At 37.3% G+C, this 27,389-nt stretch overlaps 1 protein-coding gene across 2 annotated transcripts; it reads left to right on the forward strand.

Moving 5' to 3' along the window:
• The first annotated feature begins 4,140 nt into the window (after positions 1-4,140).
• Positions 4,141-27,144, forward strand: CDC16 (cell division cycle 16). 2 transcript variants are annotated; one of them, XM_040584611.1, is made up of 18 exons: positions 4,141-4,309; positions 6,478-6,532; positions 7,455-7,552; positions 8,066-8,104; positions 8,921-9,061; positions 10,954-11,113; positions 11,760-11,854; positions 12,491-12,624; positions 14,313-14,392; positions 15,945-15,994; positions 16,694-16,767; positions 19,057-19,182; positions 19,798-19,950; positions 20,550-20,613; positions 22,282-22,343; positions 24,532-24,667; positions 25,282-25,372; positions 26,463-27,144. In XM_040584611.1, exons 1-18 carry the CDS (start codon positions 4,262-4,264, stop codon positions 26,726-26,728), a joined length of 1,872 nt encoding a protein of 623 aa, XP_040440545.1. In that variant the 5' UTR covers positions 4,141-4,261; the 3' UTR covers positions 26,729-27,144. The 2 variants fall into 2 exon arrangements, with proteins under 2 accessions (XP_040440545.1, XP_040440546.1); XM_040584612.1 differs by lacking the exon at positions 19,057-19,182.
• The last annotated feature ends 245 nt before the right edge of the window (positions 27,145-27,389 follow it).

Genomic DNA, 27,389 nt, shown 5'->3' on the forward strand with positions numbered 1-27,389 from the left:
AAGCCCCGGCTTACCTTTCTCCACGACACCTTCAGTCCCTGTCCTTCCACATCCTTGAAGCCTCCTGACACATCCTCTGATTGTGATCCTGAACCACACACACCCTCACTGGACTGATGGCAGGCCAAATGGTGCAGGTAACTACTTAGTTGAGGCTGCAGCCTTCCTTGGGAGAAAGGGGTACTCCTGCAGGTCTCACTAATCTTGCCAATGTTTTTCACAAAACTTGAAGGAACTAATGTTGCTATTGGGGACCTCTGTGTACCTGTCCAACTTACTTGACAGTGACTAACAGGATGAAAGATGTTGTGAAAGAAGCAGGACTGATTTACAGCACAGCTGTGTAAGCCAAGCTGAAATAAGAGAGAAAAATTAAATAAAGACACTCAGTTCAATTGCAGGTTGCTTTCTTGACTGCTTATGTAGTTCATGGTGGATAATCAAATAATTGAAGATTGGATACAGAAAGTAATGTCATGCTATTGAGCCTTAAAAGTAGAAAAGCAGGTACTATTTCTATATGAAAAGGAAAGAATTCTGCAAGATAATTAAAGAATGCTGTTGGGATACATGAAAAAGCCATTTGCTTCGCTTTCCATCTTCCTCTACCTCTGTGCATGCCATGTATGCTCCCAGTTGATCAAATTCAGTCCATGTCCAGACTCACATTTTTCAGACCCATTCAAAATCAAAAAAACACCTTTTTACACCTTCCTACCTCAAAGCTTAGCCATGCTGCAGGCAGCAGAAAGCAAGTCACACCACAGGAGCAGTTCAGATATTCTGCCTTTGTAAAGTGGGGGTTGTCAAGGGTTGCACACTGGCAGGTCTGTTGTACTTACACACAGGGTTGGAAACAACCATCTGCGCAGGTTTGAGGTTGCAGGAATCAAGAGGAAAAGCTTCAAAATGAGGGCACTAGAAGGTCACTCTCATTTTCCACTTATGTGGCCAAAACAGCTGAGTTAGGGGCCATCTCTGAAACCTTCCCAGAAAGATTGACACCTGCTCCTGGGGTATTTTGGGGAAACTCCCACCTCAGCACATGCCTCTGTTTCAGAGTTACAGCTATTCAGTTACAATACTTAAGTCACAAACAAGGATGCTTGTCCAATTTCAGAAATTTTTTTCATGTACAAACTCAAAGTGAACATACCCACTTTAACTGGATCAGGCTTACCCGGTCCAGTGGAAGGTGTCCCTGCTCATGGCAGAGGGTTTGGCTCTAGATGATCTTTAAGGTCCCTTCCAACCCAAACCATTCTGTATTTCTATGATACATGTGCAAGCATCAAACTGACTTGGAAACAGTAATTTAAAAGCAGCAGAAGGAAGCCATGTGCTAGCATCAGCATATGGTACTTAGGTATTTTTAGAACAAAAGAAAGAAAGAAGGTTCTCAATGGAGATGAAAACACAGAAACTTCCACAAAGTGAGAAAGTTTTAATATGACTGTTGGAGGCTGCCCCTTCCTCTCAAGATTTAAGATACTGGTGAGCAAATTTGTAAAGCAGTTTGTTTTAACTGACTTTCCATGCCTTCACAACAGTTATGTAAGTACTATTAGCAAAGCAGTAGATACATCAACACCACTTAACTGTTAAGAGTAGTTTTGCTCATTACTAGTTTTGAATTTGAAAGAGAAACTTACGTATTATTTGAAACTACTTAAAATTCAATTTTCCTCTGTTCACACCTACAATAATTTTTAAGCCTCAACTGCCAGTTCACAAAGATCTTTCTATCCATAACACCACGTGTCAGCCCAATCTATTTGCCCACATGCCTGCATCACTCGCAGTGAAGGAGCTATCCATAAGGGCACGCTCTTTGAATGACCACCTACTTCACAAGTGGTGAATTGTCAGTGTCAATATCAGAACAGTTTCCCACTGCAGAAAGGGGACTGGAGCCCACCTGAGCAGAGCCACTGGAGCAGCACTGCCATAGCCTCCCAGCATAGCTCAAACAACCATTTCTCAGAGCTCCAGCCCCAGAAATAGCTCGCTCAGCTAACTTTTCGAGCACAAGAAAGCAGCACGTAACACACAGACGTTACAGAGCAATCTGAAATGATGTACTCTGCTTTGACAATGTAAGAACTAGATAGATGCTAACAAAGTAATAACATACTCTATGTGCATTTCTGTGCCTGTTTACTCACCTTCATAGTGTTCCCTGGGGCCCTCCAAGCTCCTGTAGATCACAGGTCCTCTCTGCGCTTCAGACCAGCTCCCTGTGACTATGGCTGCTCTTAACTGTCACCCATCCCCAACAAGAGCGCTTCCAACCCCCACACTTCCTGTACCTATTTTTTTCTTCCCCAGCCAAGACTTTCATCTTAGAGGTTAGCAACAACTCCTAATTTTTATATTTTATTTCTTTTTTTTGTTGTTGTTCTGCATTTCATAATGTTTCAAACTTGGTCCTCTACTGAGATATATAAACTACAAGAGGGTAGATTCAGACTAAGGAAGAAGCTTTTCAAGATGAGGGTAGTGAAACACTGGAACAAGTTGCCCAGAGAGGTAGTAAATGCCCGGACCCTGGAAACATTCAAGGTCAGGTTGGACAGGGCTCTGGGCAACCTGATTTAGTTGGAGATGTCCCTGCTTATTGCAGGGGGGTTGGACTATATGATCTTTGGAGGTCACTTCCAACTCGAACCCTTCTATGATTCTATGATATCTAAATTCATCTTGTTCTCCCTGAGTTCCTGCAGTTTTCTGTCCTGATACCTCATGCTGAATAGAAGCCACTGAGCTCTGATGAGTTACATTGCACCTGGTCTAAAAGAGAAACGTGCTACTTATGGGCAAATTGCAGGCTCCACTGCTCAGCAGTTTTAAAACGTATTAACATCTTGTTCAAACATCTTTTATTGTACATAGAAAGATCCACAAACTGACAAATACATATGCTGTTAACATACTAATTTCAAAGAGCTTTTAAACCAACAAATGAGAGTGATGTGGTAGTGCTCATAACAAGCCACAGGTTTTAGAGAGCTGAAGGTACAAAAGCTTGATTGCATCCTCTCTTCTGCCATGGAAGCTATTTGGACACCTGAAGGTGTCTTTAAGGAAGTTGAGCATGATGATAATGCTCACTAGGTAGGACTGTTAGATCTAAAGAAACTACTGTCAAAAGGATTAGTTTCTTCTGTATGTGATCTAATGGAAAGATAAACAAGGATTTTGCTTTCCTCAAGATCTTGGTTATCAAAATGTGAAAAAGTAGCAGACCTATAAATGCAGTTGAGTAAAAAAAAGCAAAATAAATCTATGCTTTACTGTAGGCATAAAATGAGTACCTGCCATCTGCAGCACACACGCTAAACAGTGCCAGAGAAGCGCAAACCCCGAAAGGATAACACAGTGCAAGATGAAAAGCTGACCTAACTAATAACAGGAGGAAATCACTGAAGTCAGTTTTACCTCAAAGTGCAGCTACTGCAGATACATCCAGAGAAGGCACGTGGATCCGTTTGTCTCAAATGGATACCGTTTGCTGGCACCCAGCTACCATCTTTGTGGCCTTCCCCACACTTGACTCTGACATGGCTTTTCCTTCTCCATCCAAGCAAACACAGGTGACTGCTGCTCTTGTACCAGGCATACCCGCTCCAAGATGTGCTGGCCAGCATCTGAATTATTTCAAATCAGGCATTTTAATGCTTCACATTACCAGTTTTTCAGCTGACATTTTTCAGCAGTGTCATAGTGGGTAATGTTTCCCTAATCTGGGTGATACCAAAAATGACTGGGCAATGAAGGACTTGCAGAAAACCTCCTGACACACCGTCCACCATCGCTGCAAAGTCCTGAGGAAATCTGCTCACCTCAAGGCCGCAAGTAGTCAAGGGGAGGGGGGGCGGGCAATGGATGTCTCAGGGCAATGGGTCTCTATAGGGGCTCTCACAGAGGCAAGCCTTTGCCTCAAAACTGCGGAGAAGAGTCTCGGAATAAATTTATCGGGGGATGAGCTGCGGAGAAAAGTCACAGAGTAAATTTAAGGGGGGCACCAGCCCGCTCGGTGGGGTTCCCCCTCCACCGGCGGCTGCCAGCGCTCCCGGAACGATGAGCTCTGGGCGCTGTTTCTGTGAGGGAGGCGGGGAAGGAAGCGGGGGCGGGTTTGAGTGCGGCACCGCCGGGCTGGGCGCCTCGTCGGGCGGGTGGCGGAGAGGCCGGCGTTGGTGCCGCGGTGGGCTTGGCGTCTGGGCCGCCTCCCCTTCGCTTCACCCTCAGACCGGGCGGGAGGATGAACCTGGAGCGGCTGAGGAGGCGGGTGCGGCAGTACATCGACCAGGTGAGGCGCGGGCTGGGGGTTGCTGGGGAAGGGGCGGCTGGCCCGCCGGCTTTCCCCCAGGCCAAGCCCCTCTCGACCCGGCTCCCGGGGGGAGGGAGGCCCCGGGTGGGGGGCGGGGGGCAGCAGTGCCAGCGTCTGTAGCCGCGGGGAGGGAGCTAATTTTGAATTTATGCCCCGTTTGCCCTGGAAGGGGAGGGAGCGGGGGCGGGTGAGGGGTGCGGGGGGCCGGAAGCGCCGCCTGTGCCGGGAGGCGGGGGGTGGCGGGGTCGTGGTTCCCTCTTCCTTCGTTCGTTCGGAGGGGGAGAGCTCGGTGTGGCAGCGGTAGGGCCGCTGTGTGGCGAAGGCGTGTTTGCAGGATCGCCACCTCCCGGGTTGTGCAAGTCGGGCCGTGCCTACTTGGTGGCTGGAGATGCCGCCGCGCTGACCTGCGGCGCTGCGGGCGGCTGTTGCCGTTTGTTGGTGGGTTCAGCAATTATGTTGCTGCAGGGCAAACAAACAAACAAACAAAGCAAGAGGAAAAATGCATTAATAAATTAGATTAAATATAGCATGGAACTTTGCTGCTCTGTTTCTAGTTCAGACCCTTGGTATTGACATCGCTCCTGAGAGAAACCCATCCCTTCAGTTAGCACAGGCATTTGGGTGTGTGGCCAGCGAGTCTGACTGAAAGATTGATCAGGGACCCAAGTTAATGTGGCGAATTTTATTTTATTGTTTTGTTTTGCTGTACTCAGTTAAACTGGTTCACCAAGCTGCTTTGCCACACAGCTATACCGGCACTGGTGTGGTTCTGAGGAGGGGGCATCAGGAGGAACGTGGGACTGCTTCTTTGTGTAATATAGTCGGCTTGTAGCACTGTAGAACTGTAGAAGTGTTGTAGAATTTAACAGAAATTATATAGTGCCCTGTAAGCCTGGATTATGTCTCTCTTTTGTGCTATTGAGAGTTATTTAAACCTTAGTTCTTGTAGACAGCTATTACATATCTGGGGGTTTGGTGGTTGGTTGGTTTTTTGGTTTTGGTTTTTTTTTTGCTTGGGAGGGTGGTGATGGTGATTTTATTTTATTTTTCTTGGAGGTGCAGATTGAAACCAAACTATTCTCTTGCCACATTTGCTGGGCATTCTTGATCCCCATCAAGGAGGAAATGTAGGAACACAGGATAGAAGAGACCACTTAGGTCGTGGAGCATAGTGCTTTCTGAGGACTAGAATGGCTCTCAATGTGTATTTTGGTAAAGTCTGCCAAACCTCTGCTCTAAATGCATAAAACAGTCTCTAAGGTTTACATGTAACAAACTCTGAAGCTGTAACATTGCAGGAAAGAGCAAAAGTGATTAAGGCTTTTCTAGTGTTACAAGTCCTTTACCATGGCAAGGTATCTGTTAAATGTCCAGCAGAATCCTGGGAAGCATATCTCATAGCATGAAGGGTAGAAAGGAACAATAGTAGCCCTTGCTGATCTTCTTAGAGAATAATCCCAGCCAATTCTACGAGAGTTTGCCTAGAACCCCAAATCTGATGCAATCTTAGCCGAGTTAGTGGGATGGATATACCTGCAAACTCTGCTTCCATTGGTTCTCTAGTTGCCACTTGTTTTCTCTTTCACCCACTTCTCCTGAACTGCAGACTTAACAGTGAAACTGTATATCTAGGAATAAGGGCAGATTCGCATAGGGACTGTGGTTTTGTGTGAGGTTAAAGCATCTTGACTGGAGCATGAAAATTTCTTAACCAGAGATCCTGCTGCTGAAGTTTCCTGAAGTAATTTGTATGTCCTTTTTTTATACATAGTATTCTCTTTCTTCTAAAATGTAGCATTTATTTTAACTGGAAGGGGGGGTTTCTTGCTACTTTTTCAGTGATGGCAAATCAACTAGTGACCTATTTCCATACTTAAGTGGTGTCTACTTTTTGGTCAAAGATACCTGCGTTTTACTGGGAAAAATTAACAACCCCACCTTGAATTACTTTTTGATGTCCTTTAGAAGTTACAGTACTGGCCCTTTAAAACTATTTTTTGAACTTATAAAAATCTCAAATGTATATCACTGTTCATTAGAGACTACGTGCATAAGATACTAAATGTGAAGGATGTACAGTGTATTTCAAAATAATACAGGAAGGCGAACCCCCCCAAAATACTAATTATTTCTGTCATCTTTTACAGCAGCAGTATCAAAGTGCCCTGTTTTGGGCAGACAAAGTAGCTTCATTGTCTCATGGTAAGTGTTGCTTTTTAAATTTTTATTAACTTCTTTCTGATAGTGTTCAGTTTTGGTTTTGTTGGTGATTTTTTTAAAGCTGTTTGGCTAAATACTGAAGTTCTGAGTTTGGTGTAAGGGTGTAAGTGCTTTTCTGTGATCTTTGAAATGCCATTTTTCCAAAAAGAACAGAGCCAATCTTCCTTCCCTTTTGAACTTTGTGTTAAAAGTGATGATTGGCCAAACCTTAAGGTTTGCCTGCCTTAAGAGACAAAAGGAAAGAAAAAAAAAAAGAACTGTGAGTGTCAAGGTCGGTTTCCTACAGGATTCACAGTTGCTCTGGGTGACAAATAGAATGCAATTTTATGGAGTGAGTTGATGCTGGTAGCCTGTGTCTGCCTACAGCTGTGGTCCATTTACACTTCTTAAAATGATTCTAGGAGCTTGATCCCATGAAAGCTTTGGTTGCCAATAAAGTAGGAGAGTACTAAATTGTGCTTCTGCAGTCATAACTTCAAGCTGCAGAGGTCTAGTGCTTTCATTTTCACTGTTGTTAGGTTCCCACTGATCTTTTTTGAGACACAATTTTGGGGTTTTTTTCTGCCCTGTGTCCAAGGGCAGGGTAACCTACAACTGCTACTTTTTTAGATCTGTATCACTGTTGTGTCCTCATAACACACCTCTGGTATGAGATTCTTTGTATTCACTGTCTAGTGCACTATCTGATATCTTTAAAGTTAGAATCTGATTATTTTTTTTCATTTTAATCTCTCACTGATAGATAGTCTAAGTTGCTTATAAACATACATATGTATATATATAAAAAATATGACTTTGTAATCTGATAGGATGCTAGAGTGGGGAAAAATACTTTTCTAGGGAAGTGGAAGTGTTTAAAAATACGTTATAAATCAATGGTTTATAATTTGTTCTTTTATTTTAGAGGAACCACAAGATATCTACTGGCTGGCCCAGTGTCTCTACCTAACAGCTCAGTATCATAGGGCAGCACATGCCCTTCGATCGCGTAAGTTGGATAAGGTAAGTCATCTTCGTCAAAGACTTACTACTGTTATTACACTTTTAAACCTTTTCTGCAAACCACAGTGACTACTTCACCATCAGAGGATAAGGTTTATGGGAAAATTAATTAAAAAACCTGCATGATGTAGTTTATCTGAACCAAGTGTAGTCCTGTGTTCAGTCAGCCAGATTGAAAATGTTGGCCCCAGATAGGGTCACAGAAAAGAGAAGGTGTCCAGGGATGTAAGTATAGCAGGTATGGGAAGGTGGAGTGTCACTTCAGGTGTAGTTGTTTGAATTGTCTTTCTGCTCTGCTAATGAGTGGTGAAGGCAAGAGTGAAGCAATTGTCTTTTGAGAGTTTAATAGTAGTGAAAGTGATACAGACTTAGTCATTTTGGTCAAGAAAGACTTTTGGAGGTGAGAGGGATGAAGCCATACAACTGAAAAAGGAGAGGAGCAAAATGGAGTCCAGCAGTGTAAGTTAACATGCTCTGTCTTTATAACTAATATGTATGAAACATCTCTTTCAGTTATATGAAGCGTGTCGCTACCTTGCAGCTAGATGTCACGTGAGTACACGTTTTAACCTTTATTGGTGACAAACCAAACTAAATAAAAGATGCATCCTGGGAAGATTAGGTACCTGACAGGCAATGTAGATGTCTGTGTTTGTTGGAATAACATGCTTAAATTTTGCGACAGTTGATTTCATTCTTTAACCTTCAGTATGGTTGCTGGAGTATCTGTTGTGCTACTGTTCTGAAGAAATCCCACTGACCTTTTTTTTTCCAGTAAAGAAAAATAGTCCTCTAATATTTTGTGGGGAAAGCACATGAACCACTTTTGTCTCATGTCTTCATGTTTACATTTTTAATTGGTTGGTTGTAGTCTGACCAGAGGAGATGTGTTTTTTGGTTTTATAAGTATAGTTTGGAGCTTTATACCTCTGTGTAAAATGTGATACATAAATAGTAAAATGTAGTGCTTGCACAGGGCAATTGAATCAATTGGTAGATTAAATGTAGACATTTGAAATAGAATAATGTGCTGCTTTTTCTTTTTTTTTTTACTTTTTTTATTTTATTTTACTAAAATCCATATTAACTATTTTTAGAAGCATATCTTCTTCTGTGATTGCGTAATGCTGAATAATAGATTTTTCTGTAGGTGTTAATTCCATAATTTTTTGGATGACTAGTAAAATATTTGACTGCAATTATAAAATGACATATGTCCAAATAAGAATATGCATGCATGAAAAACCTGCTGATAAGCACTGGTTGTTTTAATCTGTGCCTTTCAAATGTGACATTGTGTTTATTGGTGCTTTATGTACAGATGTTTCAAATCCCATCCTTGTTTTTTACATCCACATGTTTGGCTAGTATGCTGCAAAAGAACATCAACAGGCCCTTGATATTCTTGATATGGAAGAGCCAATCAACAAAAGACTTTTTGAAAAGTACTTGAAGGATGAAAGTGGATTGAAAGACTCTACCACAGACTGGGAGATGTCACAATCCTCTGTAAGTGACATTTTTTAAACAAGTATTTTTATAACTGAGAAAACAATGTGTGAAGTCGGAAAGTGATTTTACTGCTGTATGAATCTGAGACTCTGTTTAAGCTTTCTTTTTTGGATGATGTAATTTTTAAAAGTGATGAATTGTTCTCCTTTTGGTCAGAAGTCATGTGTTAGCTTGCCTGTATGAAAATAACTTGTTCTGCTAGAATGAAGACTGATTTTCAACAACTTCCCATAAATTATTTGCAGATGCTTTGCAGGAAGTTCATGATCTGCCATTGGTTTGTAGTCTTTTAGCTCTATGCTGCTATTTCAGTATTGATAATGTAAACTAACATTTCTTTCAATTGGGCTGCAGGTTCTGAGATAACAAAGCAAGTTTTCTTCTCCTCCAGTTACTTACAATCAAGTATTTCCTTAACCTTATTCTCAGTGCTACATTTTTTAATCGCACTTGAAATTATGTGATGCGAAAGTAAAGTTTCTGAAGCTCAGTGAAAAAGTTCTGTATAGGTGCACAGTCAAGAGGGATCAGTACTGTGTGTAGGCTGTAGAGTCTGTGAATAGTCTTTATTTTTGGAGTTAGGAATTGATATTAGCTGAAACTACAGTGAAGGTGATTAACAGATGGCATGTTCCCTGTAAGACTGAAGTAGCAAAATGGGTTAAATCATCAACATGAACTGATTTCAAATGCTGGTATTGATGGGCATAAGGGAGAAGCAGGTTAGACTGAAGTTACTGTAGTATACCTTTAATGGGAACATTTAAGCTACCACCGCAAGCAAAGGAAGAAGTCTCTCAACTTTGGCTGTTCATTCTTTCTCCCTGTTTCATGGCACTCTGGCCCAGACAGGTGTTTGTTGACTGATTATTGAACTAAATTGGGAAACTATTTTGACTGAAAAATAACTCGGCCAAAAACCTCAGCTTTATCAGTCCTTCCCTTCACAAATGCTTGTGATAATATAGTTCACTAATGTGAGGACAGGTTTGGTTTGCCAAAGGAGAGAAGTGGGTTCTGCTTGAAGAAATTTTAGACCAAACTCTTCTCTAGGAATGTGGCTTTTTAAACTTAATTTGATTAGTTTGCACAGGCCCTAGTTCCAGAGTAAGAATGACTGGTCTCTGAGCTGGTAACAATATTATCACCGTAGCAGCCCCCTGGGGTTTATTAGTTGTTAATGCAGCTATAGTGTTATTTCTAGTGTGGGGACTGCTGAGACAGTTGGTCTGTCTGATGATGTTGGTGTGTAACATGTTAACTTTCTCTTAAGTAACTTGCTGGCACTTCTGTGGCCTTCTGACTGAATTAAACACCCATCTAGGGAGTTTTGAAAGGACAAGTTAGTTACTAGACATCTTAGCACAACTTTAACTATGGTAATAGTGATCTTTCACTGCTTTCATTTCTGAAACATCTGTGTTTTGGATTGAAAAGAAGAATATGTTTTTCTGCTCAGAGTAGTTGAGTCTATTGATTTGGCCTTTTTCATCTCTGCTGTGGTCATACTTGTCTTGCATGAAATATGTGGTTTAATAGTCAACAGATAAGTGAATTACCTTTGGAAGTGACGATTTCCCTATGTTGAGTATGAAGGGAATTTAGTATATCAGAGAGCTGGGTGCCAGAAGTAGAAAAGATAAATTCTGCCTCCTTCAACTTATTTCAAGCATGCGTTTGCTTGCTAGTAGATTATCTGAGAGGGCATTCATTTGATTATTTTTTTTAAGGTAGTAGAGACAATATTTTATTTAAAGACAGCACTAGAAAACCGGGTTCTATCATACATGAAATGCTTTTTACTTTTCAGGGAGCCCATTTGATTTGTGCTCAAACCAAATTGCAAATATTGATTCAGTCTTTGACCTTCAGCCCTGCTTTTCCACCAGATCAAGAGCTCTATATGCCTTTTGCGAGGGAAGATCTATGATGCTTTGGATAATAGAACCCTAGCAACATACAGCTACAAAGAGGCCTTGAAGCTTGATGTTTACTGCTTTGAAGCATTTGATCTTTTAACATCGCACCATATGCTGACGGCACAAGAAGGTCTGGATAGCAGTATTTCTCAAATACAAGTAAAACTTAGCTGCTTTCTCACTCTGCCTTTTTCATGGATAAAAATTAAAGCAATACTGCAAGTAACAGACTCGAAAATTTTGAGAATAGAAAATGTATGAAATTAGTGAAAATTCTCATCTGCTCAAACTTACATTTGGACTTGATTTTTTGGCCTTGCAGTGCTAAGAACTAAAAGAAACAAAGTAACCCAGCTGTCCTGTTTGTTAGCTCTGGAAGCTCCCACGCTCTTTGCTTAGCCTGAACAATGTTTTTCCTGTGTCTTCAACTTCGCAAGATTTGAATCTACAAAACCCTAGTGGTCTTTACTTAGTTGTAGGAGATATTGGTTAATATACCATTCTGAGTGGTAAAATTTGACATGCAGAGTAAATAAAAATAGTGGTGTGTTTGTTCAGCTATTAAATGTTATCTAAAAGTTTAGAAGAAAAGACGAAGTACTGAATCATTGATTTCCATAATTAGTAGTATTATCTGTTTCAGTGTATCTGTACTTTTGTCTTCCTTGTAGTTTAGGGATGAGCATCATAAAATTCTTTGCATCTCTTAAGTTCTTAAAATGTTGGATCTTGCTATTTCTTCTGTAATATAACCACTTTTTTTTAAATCCACATAGAAAAAGAACTTCTTGAATCTCTACCTCTTAGCAGACAATGTACAGAAGAAGAACAAGAATTGCTTCACTTTTTATTTGAGAATAAATTGAAAAAGGTAAACCACAAAACTGACTAAAAAGCTGGAGAATTGATTTGAAGTCTTGACTTCATGTGTAAATTTTCTTTGATTCCATTTATTCTGAACACTGGAATAAATAAGGGCTTTGTAGTTTTGGTTATTTTAAAATTTATGATGCTTGAGATATCACTTTATGGGGGTACTATAACAGTTTTGTATAAACTGTTTGTATAACCAGTATTTTCTGGTGTGGTGACAACTTGAAATTCTGATATTTGTTTTTAGCTTCATTTCTTGAGAAACTTCTGGGTGGGGAAAAACAACATTAATAATGTAGCCAAAATGCTATATCCTACTATTTTCAGGTAACTGACAATGTTATTCCAGACTATTTTTCCAAAGAAATGTGAGAACACTGAAAGCCAACTATATATTGCTTACTGTTCATTTCTGCAGCCTACACTTAAGATGTTGACACTGGCAAGCACCTTTTATGTTCTAATAAAGAAGCGTTTTACCAAGCAGGTTTTTTATGGACTTTCAGTTTAAAACGAAGAATTTGAAGAAACTTGGTATTCTTAAGTATTCTTTTTAGAACTAAAAATACTAATAGTTATACTATCTAATTTTAGGTTGTTTGTAGTTTAACATACTGTTTCTTTTGCCTTTCAGTATAATAAACCCAGTGAAACATTGATTCCTGAATCAGTAGATGGTCTTCAGGAAAACCTCGATGTGGTAGTATCCTTAGCTGAAAGACATTATTATAACTGTGATTTCAAAATGTGTTACAAGCTTACTTCTGTGTAAGTATACAAAGCAACTTTGAGGGGCTTTTCTCATATAGTGAAGTATAATAAGTATGCCTGGACTTACAGTGAATATCATTGTTCAATGGGTTGACATACATAACCATTTGATACAGAGTTACAGGTATTTAAAATGTGTAGTTTGTATCTGGCAAGACATACTATTTTTATGACGTGTAGCAGAAATATCCAAAGCAAAACTCCACCACTGTGCTGCACTTCCCTTCATCCATCTTCTTCCTTACTCTGGTACCTTCAGTTCTGTGTTCTGTCTACCTATTTCTTGGCCTTCAGAATGAACAGGTTTGAATCAGTTGGTTAGTTAGGAAGTATGATTTCTCTGGCTGATTAAAAGTTATGTTAATTTTAATGTGCTGAGTATTGTGTCTCAGTTGTTAATGTAGCCCAGGCATACGCTGCTGTGCAGTTGTCGTGTGGGTCAGAACAACATGGATTGCTTCTCAACTACTGTAAATCTGAACACATGGTTGGGGAGCTATTTTTTCTGCTGGCCTGACAACAACCATTTTAAGAAAATTGTATTTTTATGTATGTAATGCATAGCCTCAGAATATTAGTAATATAGAATAGAAGGGGTGGTTGGTTTTTTTTTTTAATAGTAAAGCTTTTTCTTACCGGAAGCAAGCCATCACTATGTAGAATATCCTATGGAGCTGAGTATAGACAAGATTTTTGGAAAGGCTGTAGAGAATGCTGACAGGGTGAATTTAAAAATCTGAGTAAAATCATGATCCTATTGAAATAAATTACTCCGATTAAGTCAATAAAATTATACGAGTGCAGATTTGTTTCTGAAACTTTATTTCCACAGTGTGTCTAGCAGAAAGTGGCAGGAGTCAATGTCTCCTTAGTTGGAGACTATCACAGATGCTAAAACTTGGATATGAGAGTCTAAGAAGTCCATATAATTTCAAAGTTTTAGACTCCCTTCAAGAGAGCATTTAATATACTTGTTTATATGTTCTTTTATACCTCTCATTTGAAATAATTTGAACTCTTTAAAAATATCAAATAAACTTTTAATTATTTCAAGGCATGCTTCTCAGAGAATGGAGTCATAGTGTACTTTTGATTTAAGAGATTCTGTGAATAGATTTTAAGACATCTTTTTCTTCTCTTCCTAGTTCACCAAATGCTAACAAAAAGGGCGCATGCCTACATGCCATGTCCTGCATGCAGTCTCTTGTCTGTGAGACTATCATCCATTTCTAAATGCCACAGGAAATAAAAATTTAAAACTGAGCTAAGTATGTTTCCTAAGGCATACTGCTTAGACTTAAGCTCAGAAAGTTGAGGACTATTGCTTGAAAGTTGCTGTCAGATATATGGAAAAGATAAACAGAAACGTTGCTTGCCGTTTGCCGGTTAAATTTGAAGTGACCTGCAAACAAATGTGCATTGTATTCTGTTTTCCTTATTGTATATTCAGCTTGCCAGAATTTTCTGTTATCCTCTTTTGTTAAGTTAAATTAATAGTTATTTTTCTGGTTTTAAGATAGCCTTCTATTATGCTGTTAATAGTTACCTTCTAGTCACAAGTAGTTTTCCAGTGCCTAAAGTGGTAATTAACTGGAACATTGCATACTATAAAACAACTTACTTATAACACATTACAATTTTTGAAATGTGTGTTGCAGATTTTTTTTTATTTTTTATTTTTCCAGAGTAATGGAAAAAGATCCTTTCCATGCAAATTGTTTACCTGTGCATATAGGGACACTTGTGGAGCTTAATAAAGCAAATGGTAAGAAATACAACATTTATTATGAGTCAAAATAAGATTGTAAAGCTTCAATTTTAAAAAAGAATTAAAGATGCCAGGAAACCCCCTTATATACCATTTTAAAAATGATGTAAGCTGTTCCTCCTATCTGCAGTTTCAAGAAAACAGTGGTATCCAGAAAAGAAGGGGGTTTCAGAGATGGTAGCAAGGCTGAAGAGGGGAAGTAGTTATGCAAGGAGTCTTCATTCATGATCATGAGTGTCACTGTCTTTTAACCACTGGGCTGTGTGGCCAGAAAGTTAGTGCGCTACACTGCTTCGTTTCTGTTTTGAGGTGATCTTCATAGAGTGTACTTTTTCTGCTCAAAAGTAAAATACATTAAATTTAACTAGAAGAAACTCTTCATCAGTGTGTATGCTTAGATGGACACGATTATTCTGTGTTAGGAAAAATTCTAGACTCTTCTTGCCTTTGCTGTTGTGAAGGCCTCTTTTTAGTTTAAACAAGTTCTTAATCATGCAGCACCTTTGCTGGGAATTACAGGAATAGCTTGCTTGCAGCTGGGATGGCTTCTGATTTCAGACTGCATATAAACATCCAAATCAAGCGAGGAGCTCGTCTGTCTTTAAAATCAATTGGAAAATAGAATAAGGAGCTCATACGATTTGCAGTCTCTCAAAGGATGGTGCATTGCATGTAGGCAAATAGATCATTACATGTACTAGTACTTCTCGATGTTTAGTGAATGTACTTTCAGTTAACTACATCTGAAAATGTGGCCAGTACTCTTGATTTTTCTTCTGTGTCTGCCTTGAGAAGCATTTTGTAAATAAGCTGGTATTTTGTATGCCAGTCTTCATGTTTGATTTTTCTGAATCTGAGAATTGATGCAAAGTACTCCAGGACAAACTCATCAATTTAAGACCACTGTACTCTAAAGAAATAGAAATTTTATGTACCATAATGCTATTTCTTTTGAAACTGCGTAGGCAATAGAAATGTTATCCCATGTCTGATTACTTCCGTTGTTGCTAGAAAACCTGGAGTAAGTTATTCTAATAACTAGAATTATTATTTTTATTACATAAGTAATCACCTAGAATTATTTCAAGTAGTATAATAATTTATTTGCTTTAGTCCTATTTTCAGCATATTAATGCACAGGACTCTGCTTAGAAATTGATCTAGCCTCTAGTATGTTATACCTTTTAGGTGTAGGAAGTTCAGTGGTGGTTTACCTTGACAAGACACATTCAAGTATGATACTACAGGTGCTTATTTTACTGTATGTTAATCACCTAAGTTGTTTGAGAATTCCTAAGGAGTGGGATGTATAGCTGCTGATTTATGTGCTGCGGAGACTTATGGGTTGGGGTTTTTTTTTAGTTAATTGTAAAACTGAATCTGTTTTGAGGCAGTTTGAAGCATTACCACTAAACAGAAAACATTTTTCTTCATTTCTATGTTAATAACATTAGATGTTCTGGATATTTTGTATAGAAAGCTAAAGGGCTTGAAACATCTTAATGTTTTAGCATGTTTTAATTTTATTTTCTTTTTACCCACTATGTAGAGCTTTTCTATCTCTCTCACAAACTGGTGGACTTGTACCCAAATAATCCTGTAAGTTGTTCTAAGCCTTCACTGACTGGTAGTTTTTCTAGGTGAAAGCATCTAAAAGTTGTAATGTAACGATCAGTTTGAGTAACAGAATTCAAAATCCATTTCTGGATGAGCTAGTAAAAATGGTTTGTTCCTTTTATTTTCTATGCATTGTAATTTTCTTAAACCAAGGATCTTTTTTTAAAACAAAGTACCTGTAAAATATATTCGATGTGAGGTATTCACTCTGAATAATAACTTGAAACAAATGCTACAGTAATAAATGTCTATGCCTCTCTGGGCAACCTTTTTCAGTGTTTGATCACCTTCATAATGAAAATTGTTCTCCTTCTACTCAGTCTCAATTTTCCATGTTGCAACTTGCACCCATTGCCTCCCATCCTGTCACTGCACTTCGGAGAAGAGTCTGGCTCTGTCTTCTGTATTCCTTACTATTAGATAATTGAAGACTGCAATAAGCTTTCCACTTAGTGCTCTCTTCATGAGGCTGAACAAACTCAGTTAGAGGTGTACATGCCAGCAGTTTTAGCTTGTCTGTAATATCAAATATAATTTGAAAAGCTGACTGTGATTTCAGTGAAAATGTTCCTAACTTCTCCAATTATAATCTGTTCCTCTGTTTTGCATCACCTCTGGTGATGTTTCACTAAAATCAGTGTGATATACTTAATAATATTCTATTTTTATTTTAATGTATAGGTGTCATGGTTTGCAGTAGGATGCTACTATCTCATGGTTGGCCACAAAAATGAACATGCCAGAAGATATCTTAGGTAAAATTTTTTTCTCCAGTTTTCCTTAGGGATCTGTTGCACACTTGCTAAACAAATGTCATGATTGTAAGCTCATAAAGTAAACAGAAGCCATGATAAACCAGCTACTACTAAAATATTCCTTTTGTTGACACCCATTTTTTGATATACCAGTTTAGACCTCACTCATTGAAGTAATTTAAAAATGCAGAGACTTATGTGGAATCTCTTTTGGCAGTCCACCTTCCTCTTGTGGGCAGGTGTAGTCCCTGCGTTTGCTCATGCTGCCAAGCTAACTATGCCTAGGTGATCAAGCCTCCATTCTTAGCTTAAGGACACTCAGGTGTTCTCCCAGGTTCAGGTTTCATATTTTAAAGGGAAGAGTGAGATAGATGATTCTGACGTTCAGCTGTCTGGTCTAGTTCTTTCTTTGCACAAGCAGCCTTGGACTTACTAGGTTGGTCAGTCAGTCCAATGCTCTTTCTTATAGGTCTTCTGTATGTGTATTGATAATGAACGCTGGGGAGCAGGACGTTGCTGTGAAGTAGGGCATTTGTGTTGGTGCTGTAAGCTTAAACTGAGAAGGTGTAAATCAACCTGTAAGGCTTTCATTTTTCTTCTTCAGATCTTTGTAGACAATATATGTAACGATGGGTTAGTAATTTACACTGTTTAAATGCCTGGTGGTTATGGGTAAACTATTGAAATTCCTGGCAAGTACCAGTGTGAAATTATTCAAGAAGCTGAGTGACATAGGTGGGTTTGGTGGTGAAATAAAGAGCATCTTTATTAAATCTGAAAGCATCCCTAGCCAAGAAGTGTCTATAGATGTGTTAGGGGCAAAAAACCCAAACCAAAAACATCAGAATTTGTGGTAGTTCTGGCAAAGAGGAAAAAGGTCAGGTAAAATTGAAATAGTAACAAGATGCCCACATTTCTTGGAAAAGAATTATAGTATGCAACTGCATGGCTAGGGACAACTGTGAGCTAGACAGTAGTTTTTAGAAAAAGGATCTGGAGATATCATGGATAAAAATACAAGCTCCCATATTATTGTTTTGGAGTCATAGGACATCATGCTGGAGCATGCTGAACGGGGTACAAGGCACAGCCAGGCAGTGCCCTGTAACGTGTGAGGGAAGTATCATTCTGGCTGCTCCAGAAGCAAGATCTGAAGGATGCAGATAGCTCCAAAAAGGGTTCCTTCATCTGAATACCAATTAGGACGACGACATTTGCAGTAGAATATAATCCATCTTTTATAATAATAACAATGCTCTATTGTATTGTGTTGCTGTTGACAAGTTAATGTGTGGAGAACTCAAGGTTGATGTGAGACATTCAAATTGAATTCAAGAGAAGGCAATAAAAAAGCATTCTGGAGAAGGTGGCCAAGGAGGAAAGCTTTTGGAGGGATTTAAGTTGTCTAGGATGTACGGTGGGAAGATACAAATGTTCAAATATGTAAAGTTTTGTCCCAGGAGATGGTGAACAAACTGTTCTCTAGGATCTGCAATGAGAAATAACAAATTTAGCTGTGAGAAGCAAAATTTAGATTAAATGTTAGGAAAAAATGAAGAGTTTAATGGTAGTTAAGCAATAGAACAGATTAGTTGTGGAACATGCAGGATCTCTGTATTAGAAAACTTTAAAAATAGATTTGGCACATCTGTCATGAGCTGTTTAGTTATGAATGTCCTTGCCTTCAGACTGAAACAAGAACATTAGAAAGCTCTGTAGGTTATTTTCAAGTCCATCTTTCTGTAAAGATTTCAGGTTGCAGTCTGGATGCTCAGATTGCAGTCTTCATCTTGGAACTTGAGTGACGTTTTGGTGCACGGCAGTTGTCTGTGCAGCGACAAATACTTTTCATTAAGGCTAGTACACTTATATGGCAGAACTTCAACACACATTTCGACCTAAGTGTTCATTTGCTATTTTGGTATCCTGCTTGTGAAATGTACATTTGCAGGAAAATATTTATTTTGAAATGTATAGCTAGAATTTTGTAATACATTGAGTCACTACTACTTTCTTCTGTATTTTGCCCAATTCACCTATTATATAATTGTTTATGTTCAGTAATACAAAAGAATTCCTGCTGTCCACAAAAAGCAACAGAAATAATACAATGCATTCTTGAAAATGTGTGATACTTCTAAGTGCTGAATGGTTTGAACTTTTAAAATTAATTTTGTTTACCATGGGTCTTAACGGAATTTTTTCTTAACATTGCTATGTAAGTAGTCATCTGAAGCAGATTAAATTTAACTTCAGATGTGTTTGCTTGTGACTTGCTCTTGATTTTAGCAAAGCTACTACACTTGAGCGAACCTATGGACCTGCATGGATAGCATATGGACATTCATTTGCAGTTGAGAGTGAGCATGACCAAGCAATGGCTGCATACTTCACAGCTGCACAGCTCATGAAAGGGTATGTCAAAAATGTCACAGTCAGGAAAATTAAAATTAATCCATAAATAGTGTAGAATATTGACCTATATCCCTTTAAACAGTAGGAATACATTTGCAACAATTATCTGGTTGAGAACAAATGAGAAAAAACCCCCAAATAATTTAATCATCTGCCTTTGACTGCATTGTTTATGATTGCTGTTGTGATTTTTTAAGTTTTAAAGTCAAGATTTATATTTAGGTAATCTGTTTTACCTGAAAGTTCTCTGAAATTTCTGAATCATGTTTGTTGTAACAGGTCAAACTGCTGTATAGTAATAACTTGAACAGCTGTTTCATGGTCTGGAGAAGGTTGTAAAAAAAGTCATGGATTAATCATGTTATATTGCATATAAAGCTATTGTATTTGATTGTAGTTATTGGTAAATGTAATCCCTGTAATTATTACTTCATATTCTATTTGTAAATTAAATATGGGAAGGAAACTAGGGGGAAAAACCATTTAAATCAGCTTTTACTTGAAAGTACGTAAATGTATGCAAACACAGTTGGCATTTCTTTATAGTTTGTAACAACATTCCTGGTAAGTGCACGTTTGGTTTTTTGTGATTGTTTGTTTTGGATGTATTTTCAGGTGTCATTTGCCAATGCTTTATATTGGACTGGAATATGGTTTGACCAACAACTCGAAGTTAGCTGAAAGGTTTTTCAGCCAAGCTTTAAGCATTGCACCTGAAGATCCTTTTGTTATGCATGAAGTTGGAGTGGTTGCATTCCAAAATGGAGAGTAAGCTTGCAAAATACAATTAAATACAATCTTAATTATGGTTTATTCTGCAGCATAATGTGCCAATATATCTGCTAAAGTACTTGCACAGAACCAAAAGAAACTATAGTTCAAGTTTATACGGTGTTTACTCTAGACCCTTGCTTTCTACATTGTTCTTTGTTTAAGATTGAACTAGGAAAGAATTTAATGCTTGAGGAACATGCAGAGATTGATTATTATTTTCTGTGTGCCTGTCATTGTGTAGTTGCATACCTTGAAAAGGCATCTGTCTGCAAACAAGTGTGCACATGCTATAAAATTTTATACACCAAAACATTTTGTCAGCTCGGGAGGTTCCAAATATATTCTCAAAAAACCTAACATATAAGAAGTATTTAGTGAATATTTTTGGTTTGCTTCTGATTTTTTAACTTGGTCTTGTTAGTTCTGAGCGCATGCAAAATATAGCCAAATGTAAATTACTGGGTTTTATATCTCCTTTCACTCATATGATGAGATAACGTCAAAGAGCTGTGCCTTGTAATACAGTTTTCTCATACTACTAATGAAAAATCTACTAATTTACTTTTCTTTCCCCCTACCTCCTCAATTCTTAGCTGGAAAACTGCAGAAAAGTGGTTTCTTGATGCACTGGAAAAAATCAAAGCTATTGGAAATGAGGTATTTTTCCTACTAATATGCATGACAATAAATCTGTAAAACTCCAGGAAATTCTGTAATATTGGGTGACAGAATATGTTGTGCTTATTTTGAGATAGACGCAATATGATACAAATTTGGCTTTGAAACTTGGATCATCTACTTGTAATTGAGTATGTTGGGTTTTCAGCTGAGAATCATCAAATTATCTTCCATGCTAAATGAAAAGGCAAATTTTCTATATGAAATTAAAAGAAAGTAAGTGTTGACTGGAGAGTGGAATCCTGGTCTCGCACTCAAGTCTTGGGTCTTAATAGACCAATCGTTCCCGACCTGAGAGTGGAACTGGGTACACATGTGAAGATGGTTTCTGCCACCTTAAGGTTAGGCATTTCTTGAATGACTTCTACTTTTGTTTGGATGTAATCCTGTAGGTATGGATTTGTTTTCTTTCTACCAGATAGAGACACTGTGTGGAAATGGGTTACAGGATGCTTAACCAACTTCCTGAAAGTAATCAAAATAACCACTGGCAAAAGTTTTGTCAGGAAATGTGCTTGTAGTTCATTACAACCCTGATTTCTCAAATGCTGGAACACACAAATGCGCTCACACCTAATACTGTTCATTTTAGTTGTGTGTCATCATCTCATCTAAAGAAACGCATTATACTAGAGTAACTCAAGATGCCTTAATGAAAACAGTACCACCTTGTGACAGGCTTCTTGTGAATTTTGAAACAGGTTTTCTCAATTTTTAGCTTGAATTTAGTTTATGAGGTCACCACCTCATCCTACTATAATTGTTAAAGCATCTCCTATCAAGATAATGAAACTGCTTCCAAAGCACAATAAACCTTCTATAAAGTGGAGAGCACTGAAAAAACTATTATCATGTGGTCAAGGCACACATTTACTAAAAGAAATTGTGCAGATACTAATGTATACACTCACCAACATATAAATATGGTTGTTCTGTTTTAGTTAAAGTTGTAATGTTCATGCATGTGCCACAAACTTTGTAGATCAGGGGCGTTTTTCTTGTTTATTGAAAAGTCCTAAATATCAGCAGATCCACAAACACACAAATGGAAATTTAGAATTAGTGGGAAACATCTAAATTACCTAGAGAGAGAGAAATGCTCTTAATGTTGTTATGAATCACAAATTCATAATGCAGTCAAGTCCAAATAATTTTTAATTCCAGGAAAAAATCTTTTAAGGATTTTGGTGGCTCAGATTGTCTTCTGTGTGCCTTGTAAATGAGCTCATATATTTAGTGCAGATGAAGGGGAAGACAGGAACAAGACCTTCAGTATTTATGATTATTTTACAAATACCCAATTCGGATGGTGTTCAGTGCTCCTTGGCTGAGAGACTTCATGTGATTTTTAGCTTAGCAGAAAACAAATGTTGTTTGTTTTACATCCAAGTTTCAATATCGCTGACCCTTTAAAGAAATTTAATTGGCTTTGGGGAAAGGAAAAACTAGAAAAATGAGTTAATTGAATAAATGTTTTTAGCTTAAATATGCACTTTGAAAAGAACTGAAAATGCTCGTGATATTTTTCTTGGTCATGAATGAATTGCCTTGTTCATTTGTTTGTTGATTGGGGTTTTTTTTAAGCAGACAAAATTCAGTTACAATTTGGGAAGCTGCAGTTATTTGAATTGTTACATTATTTTTCAGGTAACTGTTGATAAGTGGGAGCCTTTATTGAACAACTTAGGACATGTCTGCAGAAAACTCAAGTAAGCAAAGAGTATTGGAGCTACATTTATCTGGAATACTGCACAAATGTGTTTTCTCTAGGCCTACTTCTCACTTATATCAGGATTATGTACCACATGAGAATAGTGTAAAAATACCTTATAAGAACAAGATTCTGTAAATCAGCTGTTGAATGTAAATACGTTAATTGCCTCCTACATCCAGTGTACTATATGCAAGTTAAAGTACTTAATGTAAAAGCTTTTCCTTAACTATTGATTCTAATTAGATAAAAATTTGGTCATAGGCTTTTAGATCCTTGTATGGGTGTGAATTCTAACTGGATACTGTCCCAGTCTTGACATAGGTGAATATGTCCATTGATTTAATTAACATAAAGGTGGGTTTGTGCCAATTAACTGGATCAGTGTGTATTTTCATTATTAAAGTGAAATATTCAGTGACATTAACACAGAAATAAAGTATTACTTCGTGGGTTTTGACAGCACACTTCAATACTTAATTTCATATTTTTGTTCTAGGAAGAGAAAAAGAAAGTGCAAAGTACATATGCAAGCTTTAACAGTTTTAACATAGAGAAATGTCTTCTCATTAATTACTTTAATCTGAATCTGATTTTAACCAGTGTTTTGTTTAATCAGTGCCATATCTTTTTTTTTTAGTGTCATGATTTTAGTTGTCCAATTGGTGTATACTGTAATTTTTGTTTCAAAGCTGCTAATGAGAATGTGATTATGGTAGATATAAGTTGTACCTCTGCTTTGGCTTTGGTAGTAATGGCTTTGTGCTTGAATTGCCAATTAGTTTTAGTTTTCATTATGAAATACAGATGTATAATAGTTACCCCTTCTGCCAAGATCAAACAAAAGGCGCTGCTTCTGGAACCTATTCCTGAGTATAATTGCAGGGGTTTTTAAAATGCTTGTTTCAGTTCTAATTCCTTTTGCCTTTTTTTTTTTTTTTTTTTTTTTTTTTTTTAATTTCTAGGCTAAGTTAGTAACTGCTTACGTCAAACTTAGGACAACTTACATTCTATTATTTATTCAGGTTCAGAAAGCCAGCCTAATGTATTTCTACATCCTTGTAAACCATCTTTCAAGAAAATCAAGTTTAGAATTTAGGCAATGTACATATGCTTTGACAATTTAAAAAATTCTGTCATAATTTACTCATTTACTACTTTACTAATTTTTTAACTTATTTATATGTGTTCATAATACATGATATTGTGCTATTATGAAAAAACTTACTGGGTATATATCTGGTCATTAGCATTGTGTGTTTGAAATTTGAAAGCAGTATATTAAAATACAGTGGTAGTCAATTGGTAGTTAATAGGTAAATGCTATGAGTGAAAATAGAATTCAAATCATACGAAAGGTTTGTGTAGCAAGTAAACAGTTGCATAATTTTTCTGCCTCAATTGTTACTTAATGTCCTCTAACAACTTCATGGTTTACTGTTTTGCATAATTTCATTATAACTATAGACATTAAAATTTCTTCTGAATAGACAATTGCTATCTTTAATAACTTGGAACTAGGATGTCAAATGTGATGATTTAATTTCTGAGAGTAATGCCATAATGTATATTAATTGTTGTTTTATAAAATAACAAATGCAATGAGCAGTCTAATTAATGGATAATTTTCAAAGAAAAGGTGGCTGATACTTGAAAGAAATTAGGGATATGTAAACCCTCTTTTCTGATACAGCAGAGACAGCAGGTGGCAAAATGGATGTGACAAAAGTACTCCTGTATGTAGCACTTAAGGGTTGTGAAATTTCTGCCCAGAGAGCTTTTCTTACTTTGAACAATGAGTGATTTCATCTTGTATTGCTCCTTTGCTCCCCTGGGGAGGAAAATGAAAGCTGCGGAAAGAAAGCTAATGTTACAATGAGCAGCATTAAACATCCAAAGCAATTTACCATAGCAAATTGCTAAGATCATCCCCAAATGGGGCCTAGCTGTATGCAGCTGTTGTGCTACATGAGAGGAACAATGATTTTTCAATTACGCTGAAGAAGAAAATTGTCAATATCTGTGAGTCTTTTGTGCGTTCTATTATGTTCAGAGTATGAAGCAATAATTTTTAAGTTCTTGCAGGATGGCGTGCCACTGAGCTAAGAAAAATACCAGTACAATACTATAAAAACACCTTTCACCTTGAAGCTTACTAATAGATACTCTGTATTTAACCCTGACAGGAAATATGAAGAAGCACTGGAATACCATCGTCAGGCTCTAGTATTAATTCCTCAAAATGCTTCTACTTACTCTGCCATTGGCTACATACATAGTCTAATGGGCAATTTTGAAAGCGCAATTGACTATTTTCACACGGTATGTAACTGGCTTAAATTAAAGTGCTGGTCACAGATTCTGTTATTTACAGTTTCATTCTGTTTTGGTTTTGGAACAGAGAATGAACATTTTACCAAGCCTCCAAATTAGTGTTTCTTTCATAATCTTAATCTTTTTTTAAAAAGGATCTTCCTAAGTTTTCTATTGATTAGGTAAAAAATGGCCACTTTGAAAAACTTAGTACTTGGATCCTCCTTTGTTGTAAATTAATTGAATATCATATTTGTCATACAAATTTTATGTACATAAACTCATGCAGCTGAAATAATTCAAAATACTTCCAACTTAAGCCTTGAAGTAGAACCTTTACAGTAAGTGCAACACATTATACTTCATGGTTTGTGAATGATTCTCTGTCTGTATACATACCCTTTTCTGGTTTTGATTTTGTGCTTTGCTTGCTTACTAGTTCACCCAGTTCGTATGACAATATTTTAGTTGTGCGATTTTTTTGCTTTTACACTGAAGATTATGCTCTGATAGCACTGACAAGCAACAAAGCACACTCAGAACCGTTGTGGACTTAAGATGTAAATGGTTTTATTTGCTACTGAATACTTTTCACTGCTGTTTGGTTTTGGTTTTTTTAATAGGCCCTTGGTCTTAGGAGGGATGACACATTTTCAGTCACAATGCTTGGACATTGCATAGAAATGTATATTGGTGATTCTGAAGCCTACATTGGTAAGTTTCACTTATGTGACTCTTAAGTCATGGAGTCCTTTGAGAGGAGTCTTATTCTTACATCAAGAAAGACTGTGTATCATTACCTAGTTAACTTACAAAGTAGAGTTTGGTTTTGTTTGGGGTTTTGTTGGGTTTTTTAAATGGCTAAATGAGTCAGAACTTATCAGTAATTGTAGATGACCACTGTTTTTTGTAAGCATCACAACGGTAAATTCTTACCAGTATAAAGGAAAGACTTTGCCACTGAAGGTCGTGATGGTCTCTTTTACAGACAATACTGATTTGTGACCGCTTAGAAACCAAAGGGAATGGGGAGAAAATAAAAGAGAAATATGGAGTTAGCGTGGTAATGCTGCTGGAGAGAGATATGGGCAGAGTGGTTTTACCATGTCAGAAGTCTGCTCTGTGGAGACAGGATAAATTCTCCTGACTCCAAAAATACAGCTTTGTGTATAGTTAAAAAAAAAAAAAAGTGCTTCATTGACAGTAATACATTATATTGCCACAGTTCAAAATATTCTATGAAAACTTTCTGCCCCCTCCCAACCTTTATAGCAACATATTTCTACTTCAATGAACTTAGTGATTTATCTGTAATGAACACAGTTGATGTCCTGTCAAGTATGTTAATGAGGCTGAAGCCAGTAAAAGCCATCTGTGTGTGCTCTGTTGTTTTTCCTGCAGATTTTTCTTACAATTGAAGCAGATGTTTCTTCTCAATAGTCTTGCTCCATATGTAGTCAGTTAACACATCTGGAAGAACCATGCAGCTGTGTGATACGCATTAATGCAAACCGTGCTGTGTGTAACTTAACAAAAAAAGCCTCTTAGAGAATTGGGAAGGGAATTGGCAATTACTTCTAACAGACTTTTGAATCGGAGTTGTACTTCTTATATTGTGCATTTTTTCAAAAAGGAGACTGCTGGATTTTTTCAGAACAACTCTATTCAACTTTAGTGATTAAGCAGCAACAGCTCCCTGTCAGTATGAAAGCAGAGAATTGTAGTAATTTCTGGATGATAGTTTGAGATGCATTTTTTGGGAGTTTTTCATGGGAATAAACTAACGGTTTAACTGTTTTTCTAGGAACAGAGATCAAAGACAAATTAAGATGTTATGACTTTGATGTACACACAATGAAGACATTAAAGAACATAATTTCACCTCCCTGGGATTTCAGAGAATTCGACATAGAAAGACAAACTCTAGATGAAAGTGGCATAGTAACATTAGAGACATCACATCAAAGGAAGAGTACAGATACCAGTCGCTCGCTGGAAGAACCATTTGAGATAGAAATGAATGAAAGTGATATGATGTTAGAAACATCAATGTCGGACCATAGTACGTGACCATAAATGCTGGTAGAGAGCTCATTTTGTCAAAGTGTAATATGTTTGTTTTAGCATTTTTGTTACGGTGTTATACTTTCAAGAATTTGCTATTTTTATATGAATTCAAACTACTACCCTGTACTTAAAGGAGAAATAATGCTTGCCTTAAGGATGATTAAGAAGTACACATGACAAACTATTTCTAAAAAATTAATCATACATGATGAAGTAAAAAAATAAATTTACTTGTTTTTTTCCCTGAACTGTGTACTGGTCCATGTGTCTGCCATCACTAAGACTGTGAACGTTTAAAAATAGTAGTTAACATGGAACTGTTAACAATGTTGTTAAACTGAATAGCCAGTTTAATACAGTATTATTGTGGCTCCTGAGTTCTCATCCTGTCTGTAGAGAATGCTTTCTTAGTAAATAAAAGTTAATGGATTTTTTTGTTTATACTTACTACTTCATAAATATGTATTCCTTTAAGGAGCAATTTCAATGGTTTTCCATCATTTGACTCTAATCTGGCATACATTAAATTGATGATAAAGCATGTTATTTTGTTATACTTTCTCTTAGTTATTAATTTCAGTTCTTTGTCATTATTCTATATTGCATTACTGAAAGATAATTTAAGAACTGTTTTTGATAAGATGATTAGACAACAAACATGAAT

The sequence above is a fragment of the Falco naumanni genome, chromosome 2 (genome assembly GCF_017639655.2).
Source record: "Falco naumanni isolate bFalNau1 chromosome 2, bFalNau1.pat, whole genome shotgun sequence".
In the NCBI taxonomy this organism is placed as follows: domain Eukaryota; kingdom Metazoa; phylum Chordata; class Aves; order Falconiformes; family Falconidae; genus Falco; species Falco naumanni.

Bases quoted from the DNA above. Each gene is read 5' to 3' on its own strand.
- CDC16 (XM_040584611.1), top strand. From the start codon at position 4,262: ATGAACCTGGAGCGGCTGAGGAGGCGGGTGCGGCAGTACATCGACCAG. The intron at 11,855-12,490 runs GTAAACCACAAA...TTTGCCTTTCAG, and splicing joins TTGAGAATAAATTGAAAAAG to TATAATAAACCCAGTGAAAC. The intron at 25,373-26,462 runs GTAAGTTTCACT...CTGTTTTTCTAG, and splicing joins TGATTCTGAAGCCTACATTG to GAACAGAGATCAAAGACAAA.